Source organism: Desmodus rotundus, chromosome 1 (assembly GCF_022682495.2).
Source record: "Desmodus rotundus isolate HL8 chromosome 1, HLdesRot8A.1, whole genome shotgun sequence".
Taxonomy (NCBI): Eukaryota; Metazoa; Chordata; class Mammalia; order Chiroptera; family Phyllostomidae; genus Desmodus; species Desmodus rotundus.
Window position 1 is genome coordinate 32,908,293 of NC_071387.1, and position 15,120 is coordinate 32,923,412.

Consider the following 15,120-nt stretch of genomic DNA (forward strand, 5'->3'; position numbering starts at 1 on the left):
CTGACTGGTGAACAATAACCATCAGTGATTTTCTACCTTCCTAGTTCTTAATCACTCTAATTTCATTTCCAGGTCAATGACTCAGCATGGCTTCTTAAGGGTAACATTAGCAGTGATTTTGTACGCTTAGGGACCATGATGAACAAAACAGCATGAGATTAAATCAAACACAAGTAAAATGATGCAATCAAGAGATGTGGTAAACCTAAGATTTTGAGGCTGCTGCATGCATAACACGGCATAGTGTTTTATAGCAAACTTTTTTTATAAGTAAAAAAGTACATTTAAAATAACATGAAATAATAAGTATATAAGCCAATTAACAGTTGCTTACTATCAACTTATGTATTGTACATGATTGCATGTGCTATACTTTTATACAACTGGCAGTGCAGGTTTACAACAACAGCACCACAAACATGTAAATTATGCATTGGACTATGACATTACTAGACAATAGGAATTTTTCAGGTCCATTACAATCTTATGGGGCTTACCACTGTACATGTAAGTCCATTGTTGACCAAAACGTACATCCTCAAATAAGTTAATTTCATTCAACATAGCTTTGTTATAACATTGATGAAATGCCATAGAAACTTAACTCTTGTTTTTATCAGCCTATGATAAAATTGGTTTCATTATGTCATTTCCCTGAAACTCACAAAACCTATCAAAGACGTTAGTAACCATACCTCACAGGAGGATTATATGGGATATTCTGTGGAAAGTGTGTGGCACATAGTAAGTATTCAGTAAATGTTAGCTGCTAATACCTACATTACTGTACTAAGGACTGTAGTGTATATCTGCAATTAGATATGGCATTCAAAGTTTTAGCATGTTTCAAGTGCTTATTCTACTTACCTTGCCAATAGGTTCACAGTTGTAATTAAATGTATTACTTGTGTAACAAACATTTTTGTATTTGTTACTAAAACAAATGAGCCCTAACCAGTGTGACTCTGATGGTTATGGCGCATTGTCCTGCAAAGCAAAGGTTGCTGGTTCAACTCTTCATCAGGGCACATATGCCTAGGTTGTAGGTTCAGTCCCTGATCAGGGCACATACAGGCAACCAATCAATGATTCTCTCTCCCTCCCTTTCCCTCTCTCTAAAAATAAATAAATAAAATCTTTTAAAAAATGAACTAAAGGTGTTAAAGTGGACTATTCGAAAGTAAAGTGGACTATTCACTTTCTATCTTAAGTACATACTCTAAAATCTGAATTTTCTAATTCTCATACAGAAGAATATTTACCTAATATCAAACCTTGGTGATCTGAAATAAAATAATCTCTTCAACTCAGTATCTACCATTCCATTTGCTTCAGAATCAACTTATTTAAAGGTACATTAAGCACAAACTCTGAATAACAATTTGTCCCTGAATAAAGCTGAAATAAAGTAATGACAAGACACATTCAAAAAGGTTCAATCTTACTTGGACATCTATATAAAACATAGAACAGTTCAAAAGAGTTCAGGAACATAAAAGAATTAAACCTTTTAAATATCTTTCAGCAAGAGGGAGTTCTGTAATCCTAATCTAAGAATTCATAACTTCCTCATTGTTATTTTCCTGTAACAATACTAGCAGAGATGGACCAGTTTCTTAGATGAGCTCCTTTATGTAACCTGTCTCCAACAGACGGATTCCTCTACTACAACCTTAGACTATGACCTCTAATAATAAGTTGCAAAGATGGAACAGAACATTTTATCACAGTAGATAGTGTTAATGTTGACAAATGCTCTAACAGGCCTTAAAACTTAAAAGCTTTGATTTTAATTACAATTTACAATTGTATCAATAATAGCTATACCTCACATTTGTAGTTTTACAGTCTACACAAAGATTCTTACAAAGATCATTTATAAAAGCTCTAAATTTATCAACATCCTTATACCATATCTTCCCTTGCTATCTATAAGGTAGTAACTCCTCCTACAGTGTTTTGCCTATTCGATGAGTGCTCAATAAATACTGTTTACTAATACAAATCTCTGAAACAGGAATCAACATGGTGCAAAGAAAATATTAAGGCCCAAATCCTTTGTTCAAGAATAATCCTTATTGGAGTTCTCCCTCTAAAGAGCATGCCCATGCCTCTTCTGTCCCCTTCGTTCCCCCCCACCAGGCGTTGTTACCTTTACATCTCTCTCCGAAGCTCCAAGGGCCCCTTCTTTTGCCTCTGTAACTTGTTTCTTGAGCCCCTTTCTTCTACAACTCACTTTTTCCAGCTCTGTGACTTTCTAAATAAACTTCCTCTTATTTAAAGAAAGAAAGAAAAAAAAGCTCTGGCTGGTGTGGCTTAGGGGATTGAGTGCTGGCCTACAAACCAAAGGTTTGCCTATTCGAATCCCACTCAGGGCACATGATAGGTAGCCGGCTAGGTCCCCAGTTGGGGGAGTGGGAGAAAGATGATTGATATTTCTCCCACATCCATGTTTCCCTCTCTCTCTGTCCCTTTCCTCTAAAATATAAATAAATAAAGTCTTAAAAAAAAACAAATTCTTATATCAAATTTGAGACACTGGTGCTAGCTAGCATTTAACAAAATTATCAGAAGATTTCAGTGCATCTTGGCCAGGTAGCTCAGTTGGTTGGAGTGTCCTCCCGTGCACCACAAGGTTGCAGGTTCCATCCCAGGTGCAGGCACATGCAGGAAGCAACAGATCACTGTCTGTCTGTCTGTCTGTCTGTCTCCCTCCCTCCCTCCCTATCACCCTTCCTTCCTTCCCCTCTCTCTAAACTCAATAAACATATCCTTGGGTAAGAATTTGAAGAAAAAAAAAAAAAAGATTTCAATGCAATCAAGGTTCTCTCACAACTAGGTCACAAGTACCACCAAACTGATATAAGACTTCATGATTTCTAAGACACATCCCAATTTCAAAGAATTTAAAAACTAGATAAATATGCATTTTAGAATCAATATTGTAAAAGCACACTCTATAAAGCACTGAGGTGCCATATTTGCCATGGCAGCGGAGGGGGGAACACTAAAATTACATTTAATGCCCCAAATCACTGGACATTAACTGTGTTTCAATTTACAGTGTTGCTTTAGTTCACTCAGGGCAATTTCAACTTCCAGAAAAGGTTATAGCTAAAAGCCCTAAGAGGTATTCTCAAACTGATTGAGGAAAAAATTTTAAGTAAGAAATTTTTAACTGACTCATCATACAATTTATTTTAAATAGCATCACTTTTATAATTTTAAAGTTGTTTTTTTAGTTGCCTGTAAAATCTCCTAAAAGGGATTCTTAGTTTGTCATTTAACCCTCTGAAAATGTATAGAAACTAGTTTATGTGTCTGTTTTTTCCAGAGAAAATCCACCAATTTCTCAAAAACGATCCATATACCAGACACTAACAATCACCTTAAAATAACTGTTTCAACTATATATTAAGAATTACAATCATAAAATAGAGTATTCTATAATCCGAAGGCCATTACTAGGCCAAAAGTTAACTCTGAGGGTTCTTGTTCTTTGGGAAGGAGGGTGCAGAAAAGTTTCATTTCTTTTAGAACAAAAGAAAATAATGCAACCCTTTATTTAAAAAAAAAAAAAGAAAACTATTATAAAAGTGCCCTGCGCAGTAGGTAGTGCATCTCATAAAAAAAAATTATTGAAGAGTTTCTTTAGTATAAATCTGATAAAGAAGCTCAAATTAAGGAAAACTTTGAGTATACTTTCAAACAAATACTTTCTAATTTATCAGTTTGGAGTTTTCTAAAACAATGGAACACACCTATATTTTATATCCTCAAGCAGATTATTGAATGAAATCAACTACAAAAAGTTCACTGCTATACTTTAACCTTTATGTATCATTTCAGCTTTTATGTTATGCACATTATGAAAGAAGCACTCACTTTTGAATCTCTAGACTCACTGCTATAATGCTTTTAGACGATTAATGCAGGAGCTCCAAGGGAGTTCGCAGCCACACTAAGATCATTATCAGAAATTTTAGTATTTTTAAAAAATTTTATTTTATCTTTGATTTTAGAGAGAGGGGAAAGGAGGGAGAAAGAGAGGCAAGAAACATCCACATGTGAGAGAAACATCAACTGGTTGCCTTCCATATGCACCCTGGGGGGCCGATCTGAATTGAACCTGTGAACTTTAGATTTGAGGGACAATGACCAACAGAGTCACACCTGCCCTGGCAGATAGTATTTTTTGAAGGACGGTGGTGAGCTTATTAAAAGTAATCATTTTTTTTTCCAGTAACATAATAAAATTCCAACTTGCTTCACAACAAGAGCAATAATTTTGGTGTTCTCTGTGTTCTAAGCCATCTTCTCCTACTTTGTGTTGTAATGACTGACCTTAGAGGAAAAATTCAAAGCAGCAAAGAAATCCACTTGGTAAGTCAATGAGAACTAGAGACTGGACAAAAAAATAGCAAGGCCACAAAAAATTTTATAATAGGCCAAAAAACAGATGCAAGTTACTACCTTTGCCTTCCATACATCCATACCCACCCTCAAGCTAAGATCACATTGATTCTAGATATTAAAAAAATAAGTAAAAGCAGGATGAATCAAAAAAATTGTGAAATACGGGTCTCACAAGTCTCTAGCACAACAGATGCCACGGTTAAAACAGACTGGAGCCAACTACTTCATAGTGAAAAAGATGTTAGAAACCTACTAATATGTAAAAGTGAAAGGAGTTACATTAAGAAGAAATTTAAAGAATGACTGACAGGGCCCTGGCCAGGTAGTTCAGTTGGTTAGAGTGTAGTCTCCATATGCCAACCGCTGCGGTTAGATCCCTGGCTAGGGCACACACAAGAATCAACCAATGAATGCATAAGTGGAACAACAAATAAATGTTTCTCTCTTTCTCTCTCTCTCTCTCTCAAATCAATAAATGAAAAAATTTGGCCCTGGCTGGTATGGCTCAGTGGATTGAGCATCAGCCTTTGAACCAAAAGATCATGGGTTTGATCCCAGGTCAGGGCACATGGCTGGGTTGCATGTGAGAGGCAACTGGCCCATGTTTCTTTCCCTCTCCTTGTCCCTCCCTTCCCCCTCTCTTAAAATAAATTAAAAGTCTTTAAAAAATAAAAAATAAATTTTTTTTAGATTTTATTTATTCATTTTTAGAGAGAGAGGAAAGAAAGAGAGGCAGAGAAACATCAATGTGCAAAAGAAACATGATAGGTTGCCCCTCACATGCCCCCAGCGAGGACCTGGCCCGCAACCGGGGCACGTGCCCCGACTCTGTCTCAGAATCGAACCAGCAACCTTCTGGTTTGTGGGACAATGCCCAACCCACTGAGCAACAACCAGTCAGGGCAAAAAAAAAATTGTAATTGGGAAAAAGAAAAAAAAGAATAACTGACAGTCCACTGCCTTCAGGAACTATTATGCAAAATAGAGAAACAGAGTTTAACTTGAAAACAAGTTATACTAAATGTTGAAGGACTATAATTTGAAGGGAGAATAGTAGTAGGGAAAGTTCTCTGCCAACTTTTAACTGCAGCTGTAGTGGAACACACTAAAAGCCTTGATTTAAGACACAAGCAGTTAAATAAAAAACAATGGTTTAATACTTTATCATTCATGTTAACTGTTCATGACCATAAATTTCCCTGTTTCCAATGAAGGATTTTGGGATAAAAGGCCATAAAATAAGGGGAAAAACGGAAGAAAATGAAATTAAACAAAATTCTCACACAAGACTAAAACCTAAAAACCTGCTTAAGAATTTTCATGCATTTTTATATGTCACAATTAAAGGTAAAAATGCTCAAAAATAAAAGGAACAGGCTGGGCAGAGGGGGGCAAAGGGGGAAAATTGGGAGAACTGTAATAGCATAAACAATAAGACATTTAAAAAAAAGAAACCTAACACAACAAAATTGGAGATTAAACCATTTTTGTTAAATAGAACTAAAATTAAAAAGCATTTCAATAATGTGTGCTACAGAGAATCCTTTTTACATGTTACCTACTGCAAACTGAGAGGGCTCTCACATTCCTTTCAGTTACTTAACACAAAAATATTATAATTTGAAAATATAGAATTTTTTAAAAACAAACTCCACTGAAGTGTGATTATTCTAACTAGCACCCATTTACCTTGACTATTAATGATAGTTTTTGGAAAGCAATAGTTTTTTGGAAATTAAACTTTGTTCTACTAAATTCTGACCAGTAAATTTTGCTAAATAACGCTCTGCCAGAAGTTATCACATAAATTCCATTTTGTGCAACTAATTTTTCCAGTATCTACAAATGAAAATTTATACTTAAGAGACTATTCCTCACCTAATAACTTGTATGTATACTTAGTGATTTTAAATATCTGCATCTGAAAAAGTATAGTTTATGGTGACCACAAAGATAATGTATGCTATTAGTAAGGGTACTGCTCTTATATAATATCTTAAAAACGTGTTTTTATAAGGTAGTCAGTGACTATCATAGGCATGAATATTAAACATTCCCCTATCAATTAATTCTTCACATTTTCTACAATGTTGACCCAATTTCAAGCCTGAATCAGTCTTCCACCTTTAGGAGTGTAAAAAACAAAAGTAACTGGGTAGCCCTATAAATACATGTAACTATAATACATGACTTAAGATACTTACTCATTTAAAACTTTTGCCAAGATAGCACCACCTTCTTTCAAAACAAACTACGATTGACTCACTCCTCTATTTTACTTTATTTTGGAAATAAAAAAACTAAATGGATTCCTAAGCACTCATTTCCCTTGGTCTCTGTACCCACCATTTCAAACGTTCAACCTTCAGCCCTGGCAGGGTAGCTGAGTTGGTTGGTTAGAGCGTGTCCTGATATGCCAAGGTGGCAGGTTCCATCCCAGGTCTGGGCACATACAAGAAGCAACCAATGAATGCATAAATAAGTGGAACAGCAAATCGATGTTTCTCTCTCTCTCTCTCCCTACCCTCCTCAAATCAATCAAAATAAATGTTTTTAAGAAGCCAGTTTAAAAAAAGGAAGTTCAACCTTCAGTATGTGATTCGTTGCTTCGAAAATAGTTTAAAATATAATAAAATAAAAAACAATAACCTCAATGTTACCAAGTTATCTACCATGGAATTAAAATAATTTTTTGAAAAACCCACCAGATTCAAGAACATTCTAAAGTCATGGAAAACAATGTAAACAATGTGTATGGTCACTGTTTACGAAGCCAGTCCTACGCAGTGAAACCATCTCACCTCATATATACTTTTAACCCGTGATACCACCCATTTGCTAGAGTTAACCACCTGAGCAGAAGGTTTTAATTTCGTCTCTCTGAAGTAGGAAACAATCAATCTCCCTACCTAACAAGTTCCACCCTCTGTGAATATTTCTACACGGAGGAACAAAAACAACAAACAAACAAACAAAAAAGCCTGTAAAGTTGGTGGCAGGGTGAGGACAAAGGGCATTCTGAAACACCACAGAAGTAAATAGAGAATGAGGACAGAACGGGTTTCTAAATTAAAGTTCCTTCAAGTGGATAAAGGTGAGAAAAATGCCAAGTACCCTTGTTAACACCCCTAGGCTCCTTCCTATCCTTCACTACCGTCCACTGGAATGCAAAGTTGGAACTACCACTCCACAGAAGCCCATCAAATGCTCAAAATGTCAGGTCACCAGGCAGCCTCTGCAATGACAGACTGATACCCCTCCCCCACCCCCACCCCCCCAAAAAAGAAAGGTCCAATCCAATAAGTGCAGGTCACCCTGCCCTCTGGGGCAGTTCCAACCGGCGCAAGGATGGTTCTGATGTTAGGACGACAGGGGAAAGACTGACCACCTTTCTTCCCTTACACCCCCAGTGGAGGCAACAAAACAAAGACAGCCCTCCTCCTCCCCGGGTCGTCACTACCCTAGCCAGAGAGGCTTTCCCATTTCCCGGTGCAGTCCGGCCTCCCACCCCCGCCCCCAGGACAAAGAAAAGGCCCCGGGTGAGCAAGGCCTTCCTGCCTCCACGGGTGGGGGGAGGGGGCTGCCGAGGTGAGGAGCCCCCTCCGCTCACCCGCGCTCACACTCACACTCTTGGCCCCGAGAACAGCCGAAAGCGGCGGGGAGCGGAGGCCGCCGAGAAGGCAACCTTGTCTGGGAGGGGCTGGGGGGTACCTTGAAGTAGCCGCCTTCGTAGAGGGTGTTGGGGGGTCCGAAGATGGCAACCTCCCAGTTGTAGAGGTCGGACTCATCCACCAGGGTGATCCGGAAGCCCTCCACGGGTTCCTCCTGCAGGGATTTCAGCTCCAGCATCAGGGCCTTCTGCGAGCTGGTCATCTGCTGCTGGGCCATCGCGGCGGCGCCGGGCCGGGCCCCAGTCCTCACGCACCGGCGGAGCCGGACCAGGCCCCTCCCCTCGGCTCGCCCTCGGGCCCGGCCGCACCGGGGCCCGCTCTCCGCACGCCCAGCGGGCCAGACAAGGCCCTAGACGGCCCGTGGGCCGGCCCGTGTCCTCACACACGACGCGGGCCGAGCCCTCCTCCTCACACTCGGGCCAGGTGAGGGGGAAGGGTGGAGGTTGAGGGAGTTAGGGGAATTCGCTCCTGGTCTCGGTCCTCCCCCCCCGGAGGGGGCCTCAACTGGGGGGGGGGGGGAGGAGAAAAGGTGGAAGCGGAGAAAGGCGGCGGAGGGCCGGCGATGGTGAGGGGAGGGGGCCGGGCCGGCCCGGGAGCACCGCGCTCGCTCGCCCTCTGGTTCTTCTGAGGGGCCACCGGGGCCGGAGGACGCGCGGGGCCGAAGGGCGGGAGAAGCGCGGCGCGCAGGGGTCTCGCGGCGGCGGCGGCAGTGGCGGCGACGGAGGAGGAGAAGAGAGCGCCTCGCGCCGCGGGAGCGACGGAGCCGAGAAGAAGGAGGGAGGGAGGGAGGAAGGGAGGGAGGGATAGAGGGAGGAGGGGCGCGCGCCGGGTGCGGGGCGGCTCTCGGGCGACTGGCGGCCCGACGCGCGTGCGCGCGCCCTTCCCTCCTCCTCCCTCCTCCTCGCCCTCCTCCTCCTCCTCCTCCCACTTCCCCACCTCCTCCCCTCCACTCGGCGTTGTGGCGGCGCTTTGTGACGCCGGCGTTGTGCCCCGCCCTTGAACAGCCAAGCCACAGTGGGGTCGGAGGGTGGCCTCAGGGAATGCCCTTGGCCTCACAAGGATGGTTGTGCAGCTCGGCGCCCTGGTTCCTTCGCTAGGCGCGCAGGAAAGGAACCTCTGGTCTGAGAGTCATCAGCACTCTCCTGCCCATATCTGTATCCACTGGCCTCCTTAGGCATCCTCCCAGGAGACTTGGTCCTCTGCAGGCCTCTCCCTGTTGACACACTGTCTGAAATCCGTGCACTCAGTAGGTGCTTGACAAGGATGTATCGAGAATGTGGGCCTTGCTTGTGGGAATAAGTGTCCCAACATCTCCTTTGCAGGATCAGCCCTCACACTCTGTCACCCACTTGGGGGGGAGGGGGCGGTGAGTGGGGCCAGTTTCCCCCTAGACATGGGGAAGACAGACAGGCCAGCTTCTACTTCCTTTCTTAACTACAGAGAAGAAGCTGTGGGAAATAGACAAATAATACAACTGACTGAACCTGGGTTTCTGGTCCTCTGTGTGATTTGGAGCAAGTGCTGTTGGGTATCCCTCAGTTTACCCATTTGTAAAATGAAGTACAACACAGTACTTCAGATTGAACTTTGACCCCCTACAGCTTGAAGTTCCAACCTGGAACTGAGGAAATTTTGAGATAATCATGACTGAAATGAGATGTGGAAGCAGTCTTCAATCCTCATGATTTTCATGGAATACCCTTTTCTCTTAAGAAAGCATGTCCTATGAAAATGTTCCCTTGAAAAACCAGGATACTGTGAGAGTACCACACATTTAGAATTTGAGGGTCAGAAAGATCCTTGGTTCCAGCCCTGGCTCCACCATTTACATTACCTCTTCCTTTTTCATCAGCCTCTGTAAGAGGGTTAATTAAGCCTAACATAAGCAATTGTAAAGATTAAATCTTGTATTTATATACGAGATTTAGCACAATGACTGGTACATGGTAAATGATCCATAAATAGGACATTTAAAGAAAGAAAAAAATATCCGTGGCTGCTGTGGCACTGTGGATTGAGTGCTGGCCTGTAAACCAAAGGGTCTCCAGTTCGATTCCCAGTCAGGGCACATGCCTGGGTTGTGGGCCAGGTCAGATCTCCAGTAGGGGGCATGTGAAAGGCAACCACACATTAATGTTTTTCTTCCTCTCTCCCTCTCTTCCCCTCTGTGTAAAAATAAATAATACAATCTTTAAAAAAATAAATAATAATTTAAAGGTGTAGCTGTATTCTGGATACAACTGTCTCCAATATTTAATAGATTATTTTTAACAACAGTTTAGATTATAGAAAAATTGAAACAATAGTACAGAGAGTTCCCATATTTTTCCACAGACACCCAATTTCCCCTATTATTAATATCTCACAGTAGTATAGTACATGTTTTATGGTTAATGAACCAATCCTGATATATTATTATTAACTAAAGTCTTTATTCACATATTCTTAGTTTTTGCCTAATGTCCTTTTTCTGTTTCAGAATCCCATCCTGGAAAACACACTATATTTACTTTTCATGTTTTGTTAGATTTCTATTGACTGTGACAGCTCCTAAGACTTGACTTGTTTTTGATGATCTTGACAGGTTTGAAGAGTACTAGGTAATTAAGTTGTACAATGCCCCTCAGTTAGGATGTGTGATGCTCTCCTCATGATTAAACTTGCATTATGGGGTTTGGGAGGGGGAGCGCACAGAGGTAAAATGACATTTTCATCACATTATATCCAGGGCATATAACATCAACATGACTTATCAGTGTTGATATTGACATCAATCACCTAGCTGAGGTAGTGTGTCGGGTTTCTCCACTGTAAAGTTACTCTTTTTTTTTTTTTAATGAGAGAGAGGGAGAAAAAAAAACATCTATGTGAGACAGAAACATCGATTGGTTGCCTTCTTGTACATACCCCAACCAGGGATGGAATCTGCAACCTGGTTTTGTGCGCTGACCAGGAATCAAACCCCTCAACCTTCCCGTTCACAGGACAATATTCCAACCAACTGAGCCACACTGGCCACGGCTAAAGTTACTCTTTTTACTTCCTTTCAAAATTGTACTCTTCAGAAGGAAGTCACTGCACAATCCACACTGTCGGAGCCCCTTTGTTGTTGTTCTTTTGTTCTCAGAGATGACATCTCAGTATTTTTTAAATTAATTTTTGGAGAAAGAGAGGAAAGGAGACACAGAAACATTTGTTGTTCCACTTATTTATGCATTCATTGGTTGATTTTTGTATGTGCCCTGACTGGGGAGCAAACCCACAACAAGATTGGCATATCAGGACAACGCTTAACCAACTGAGCTACTCAGCCAGTGCAAGGTTTCAGTATTTTAAAGAATCGTTCCCTAGCTCCCAATTCTACTCTCTAGTTCTTGAGGCCAAACTTCACTGGAATTAGAACTCATTTCAGAGGAGGGGGAGGGCTTGAGTCAATGCAGCCCCTCCTTCCAAAATGATGATGTATGACTGGTTCTGGCTTCCTCTCCTCCACCACTCAATTTAGAAACAAAGATTGTTGACCTGGAAACGTGGGAGATGATGTTGACACCTTAAATAACAAGACTATGAGTAGACAAATAGGCAGAAAGTTCATCTTCAAAGCATTGCACTCACATAAACTCATCACAGCCCCACCCTGACCCAGAAGATGGCAGGTCTTTAGTAATCTACTGGTACACACACCTGGCCCCCAGACCAGAAGCTGCTCCTGGGCTCAGATTTACTCACAAACTCATACTAACATCCACAGTGGCCATGGCTGTAAGGTAACAAACATACACCTGTCTGGGAGGCTCACAGCCCAGTGTGTTAATGAGTTGTGTACTTAAGGTTCTCCATTCTCATGTCAGAGGAACTAAAATTTCACAGAATGTGCCTCATGTCTTTTTAATCTTAACCGGCAAGACATTGTTTATTAGTAGTTTGAAACTGTCTTTTTTTTCAAACTATAAGCAAAAGTTTACTTAGAAAGTCACAAAGGTAGAAGTGAGCCATAGAAGAAAGGGACTAAGGAAACAATTTACGGAGGCAAAAGAAGGGCTGTGGCTTAGGAGTAAGAGAGAAAGGTAGAGGTGATGTACTTAGGGCGGAAGTTGAGGGGGACAGGAAAGGCACAGGTGTGCTCTGGAGAGGGAGAGTGCCTAAAATGTCTTACCCATCCCTGGATCCTCAGCAACCATCACACAGTTGAACACAAAGTAGACACTAAGTAATTGTCCTCCCCAACTAACAACCACAAGCGGGAAGACAATCATTAACAACAAGTCACACACTGAACTCCCACCCTCCACCTCCATATCTCATAAGGATCTCTGAGACATGTAGTAGGTGCTCAAGATTATAAAGTGTATAGAGTTGCAAGGTCTTGTTCATAACCACATACAAGTTCTACAACGTTTGACAAAGAGTAGGTACTCAAAAGATTTATCAAAAGAATAATAGCAGAAACAGCTTCCTAGACCTTTCTCATATTGTTTCATAGTGACAAATAGGCAGTGACTTGACTGATTGGTGCCCTCTGGTGGTAAAGAAGACAGGCTATTTACCCTCAGTTTCTGTGGCATCTATTACTCTACAACTAGGGCTCTACTGAAGAATCAACTACCTTTCTTGCAAAGAGAAAAGATATGGAAATATTGGTAAGAAAAATAAGAGGTAGAGGTATTTGCTTTAGAAAAGTTAATTCTGACCCCAAGGGGCTAACATTTTTTTCATTCTGTGTATCTTAACACATGTAAGTCTTGAATAGTGCTCTTAAGGAACCACAATCTTCCTTTGCTAATAATAGTTAACATTTGTTATGCAGTAGTACATTACAGGTTCTTTACATACAGTATCCCACTTAGTTCTCACAAAATCTATGACATGATCATTACTAGAATATCTGTTTAACTGCATATAAGGGGTAGAGAGGTTGAGAAAGTCACCCCCAATGTCAACCAGTGAATAAAGGGCAGAACCTGTAGTTGAACCTTAGCTTGTAGTTGAACTTTAGTGTGACCGGCTCCTAACCACCATCCTGTAATATTCATAGTCTAACATATCCACACCAATCTGTGCATATCATTACCCCAATGCTGTATTGCAACTATTTGTTTACATCTTTCTCCCAGCCTTTGAGGTACTCTTAAGAAAGGGCCATTCATTTACTCAACAAATATTTATTGAGTGCATGCTGTGTGACAAGCCTTGTGCTAAATTCCAAGGATACAGTAGTGAATGAGACAGAAATGAATAGGTCCTGCCCTCACAGTGCTTGTATTCTAGTGGGTGAGACAGAAACAGACAAAAACAAGTAATTAGTAGACAATATCATTGCAAATGTTCGTGAATACTAATGAAGATGGTTAAGGAAGCCAAGACTGTAAATGTTGAGGTGGATGCAATTTTAAATGAAGGCAGAGCAGGGAAAGAATGAACCTCTGTGAGGTTACATTTAAGTGACCAGAGGGATCAGCCTGCAAAATGTGAGGACAAGAGTATTGTTCTAGTTTCTGGCTTGTGATCACCATGTCTCATTTATTCTTGACACTGAGCACAGGACTTCACATTTCTTAAGTATCATCCAATGTGGAATGAGTGGTCAGCACTCTTTGGTCTTCCTCAGACTTGAACAGTGCCTCGTCCTCCTCTCAGTCAATTCAAACTCAAATCATGCTTCAAGACTTAGTACAAACCCCATCTCCTCTAGGAAACCTTCCTTATCAATCAAAGCATTCTTCACCCATAAAGAAAAAGGAAATCCTGCCATATGTGACAACATGGATGAACATTAAGGGCATTATGCTAAGTGAAATAAACCAGAGAAAGACAAACACAAATACTCTATGATCTCACTTACGTGTGGAATCTCAAAACGCCAAACTCATGGAAACACAGGGCAGACTGGTAATTGCTAGGGACTGGTAACTGGGGGGAAATGAGATGATCTTAGTTAAAGGGTACAACTTCCAGTTGTAAGAGGAATGAATTCTGGGGATCTAATGTGCATACAGCATGATGACAATAGTTAACAATACTGCATTGTATGCTGGAAAGTTGCTAAGAGAGTAGATCTTAAATGTTCTCACCACCACTATTACCACCACCACAACAGTTATTACGTGAGGTGAAGGATGTGTTCAATGTGTTAACTAACTTTATTGAGGTAATTATTTTGCAATATACACATGTGACATCACCACATTGCAACTTTAAACTTAAACAATGCTGTCAAGTATATCTCAATAAAGCTGCGGAAAAACAATCAGAACATTCTGAGCAAAGAAGGAAGCAAATTCTGTGTGTGTGTGTGTGTGTTTGTCTTCTAGAAGTCCAAAGCTTCAGGACAAGAGAGCAAAATAGAGTAGGGAAACTTCAAGCAATTCAATATGACTGGGCATTAAATTTGGAGACAATGGTAAGAGACAAGGCTAGAAGGTTGACAGTGGTCACATTCATTCATTCAGCAGACATTTATTGAATATTCTGTTTTCTAGACACTGAGCATGTAGTGCCCATGCTTGTTTTCATGGATTTAAAGTAAGGGCAAAGAGACAGATAATTGACAGTCAAAAATTGTTTTTAAAAAGTTCTAAAAAGCAAATAATTGGGGTGATGAGCTAAGGGAAAACCAATTTTAGACTGGTTGGTCAGTGAAGGCCTAACTAAAGACATATTTATTCTGAGAGCTGAAGGATGAAAAGGAGAAAACGTCAAGAAAAAGCATTCCAGGCAGAGAACATAGTTTGGCTCAAATTTCTTCTGTGGGGAAGAACATGATACAACCAAGGACTTGAAAGAAGGCTGATGTTGCTACAGCTAAGCAAGCAAGGGGTAGAGTTATCAAGAAAAATGATGGGGTAGTGAGTGAGAGACCATATTGATATTGGCCTTGTAGAAATTTTTATTTCATTCTAATAGAACAATTGGGAGTGTTGACCTTAAAAATAAAAGTCAGTTTTGCCCATGGCTGGTGTGGCTTAGTGGATTGAGCACCAACCTGGGAACCAAAAGGTTGCCACATGAGAGGCAACCAATTGATGTTTCGGGC

General features: G+C 41.0%; 1 protein-coding gene across 1 annotated transcript in view; it reads right to left on the reverse strand.

Annotated features, from left to right (window-relative positions):
* UBE2R2 (ubiquitin conjugating enzyme E2 R2) overlaps positions 1–8,901 on the reverse strand; it is a 96,684-nt gene extending 87,783 nt beyond the window's left edge. The window contains exon 1 of the mRNA XM_024560056.3: positions 8,128–8,901. Coding sequence (XP_024415824.1) covers positions 8,128–8,304 — 177 coding nt within the window. The 5' untranslated portion in view covers positions 8,305–8,901. The remainder of the gene's footprint in view (positions 1–8,127) is intronic.
* Positions 8,902–15,120: the final 6,219 nt, after the last annotated feature.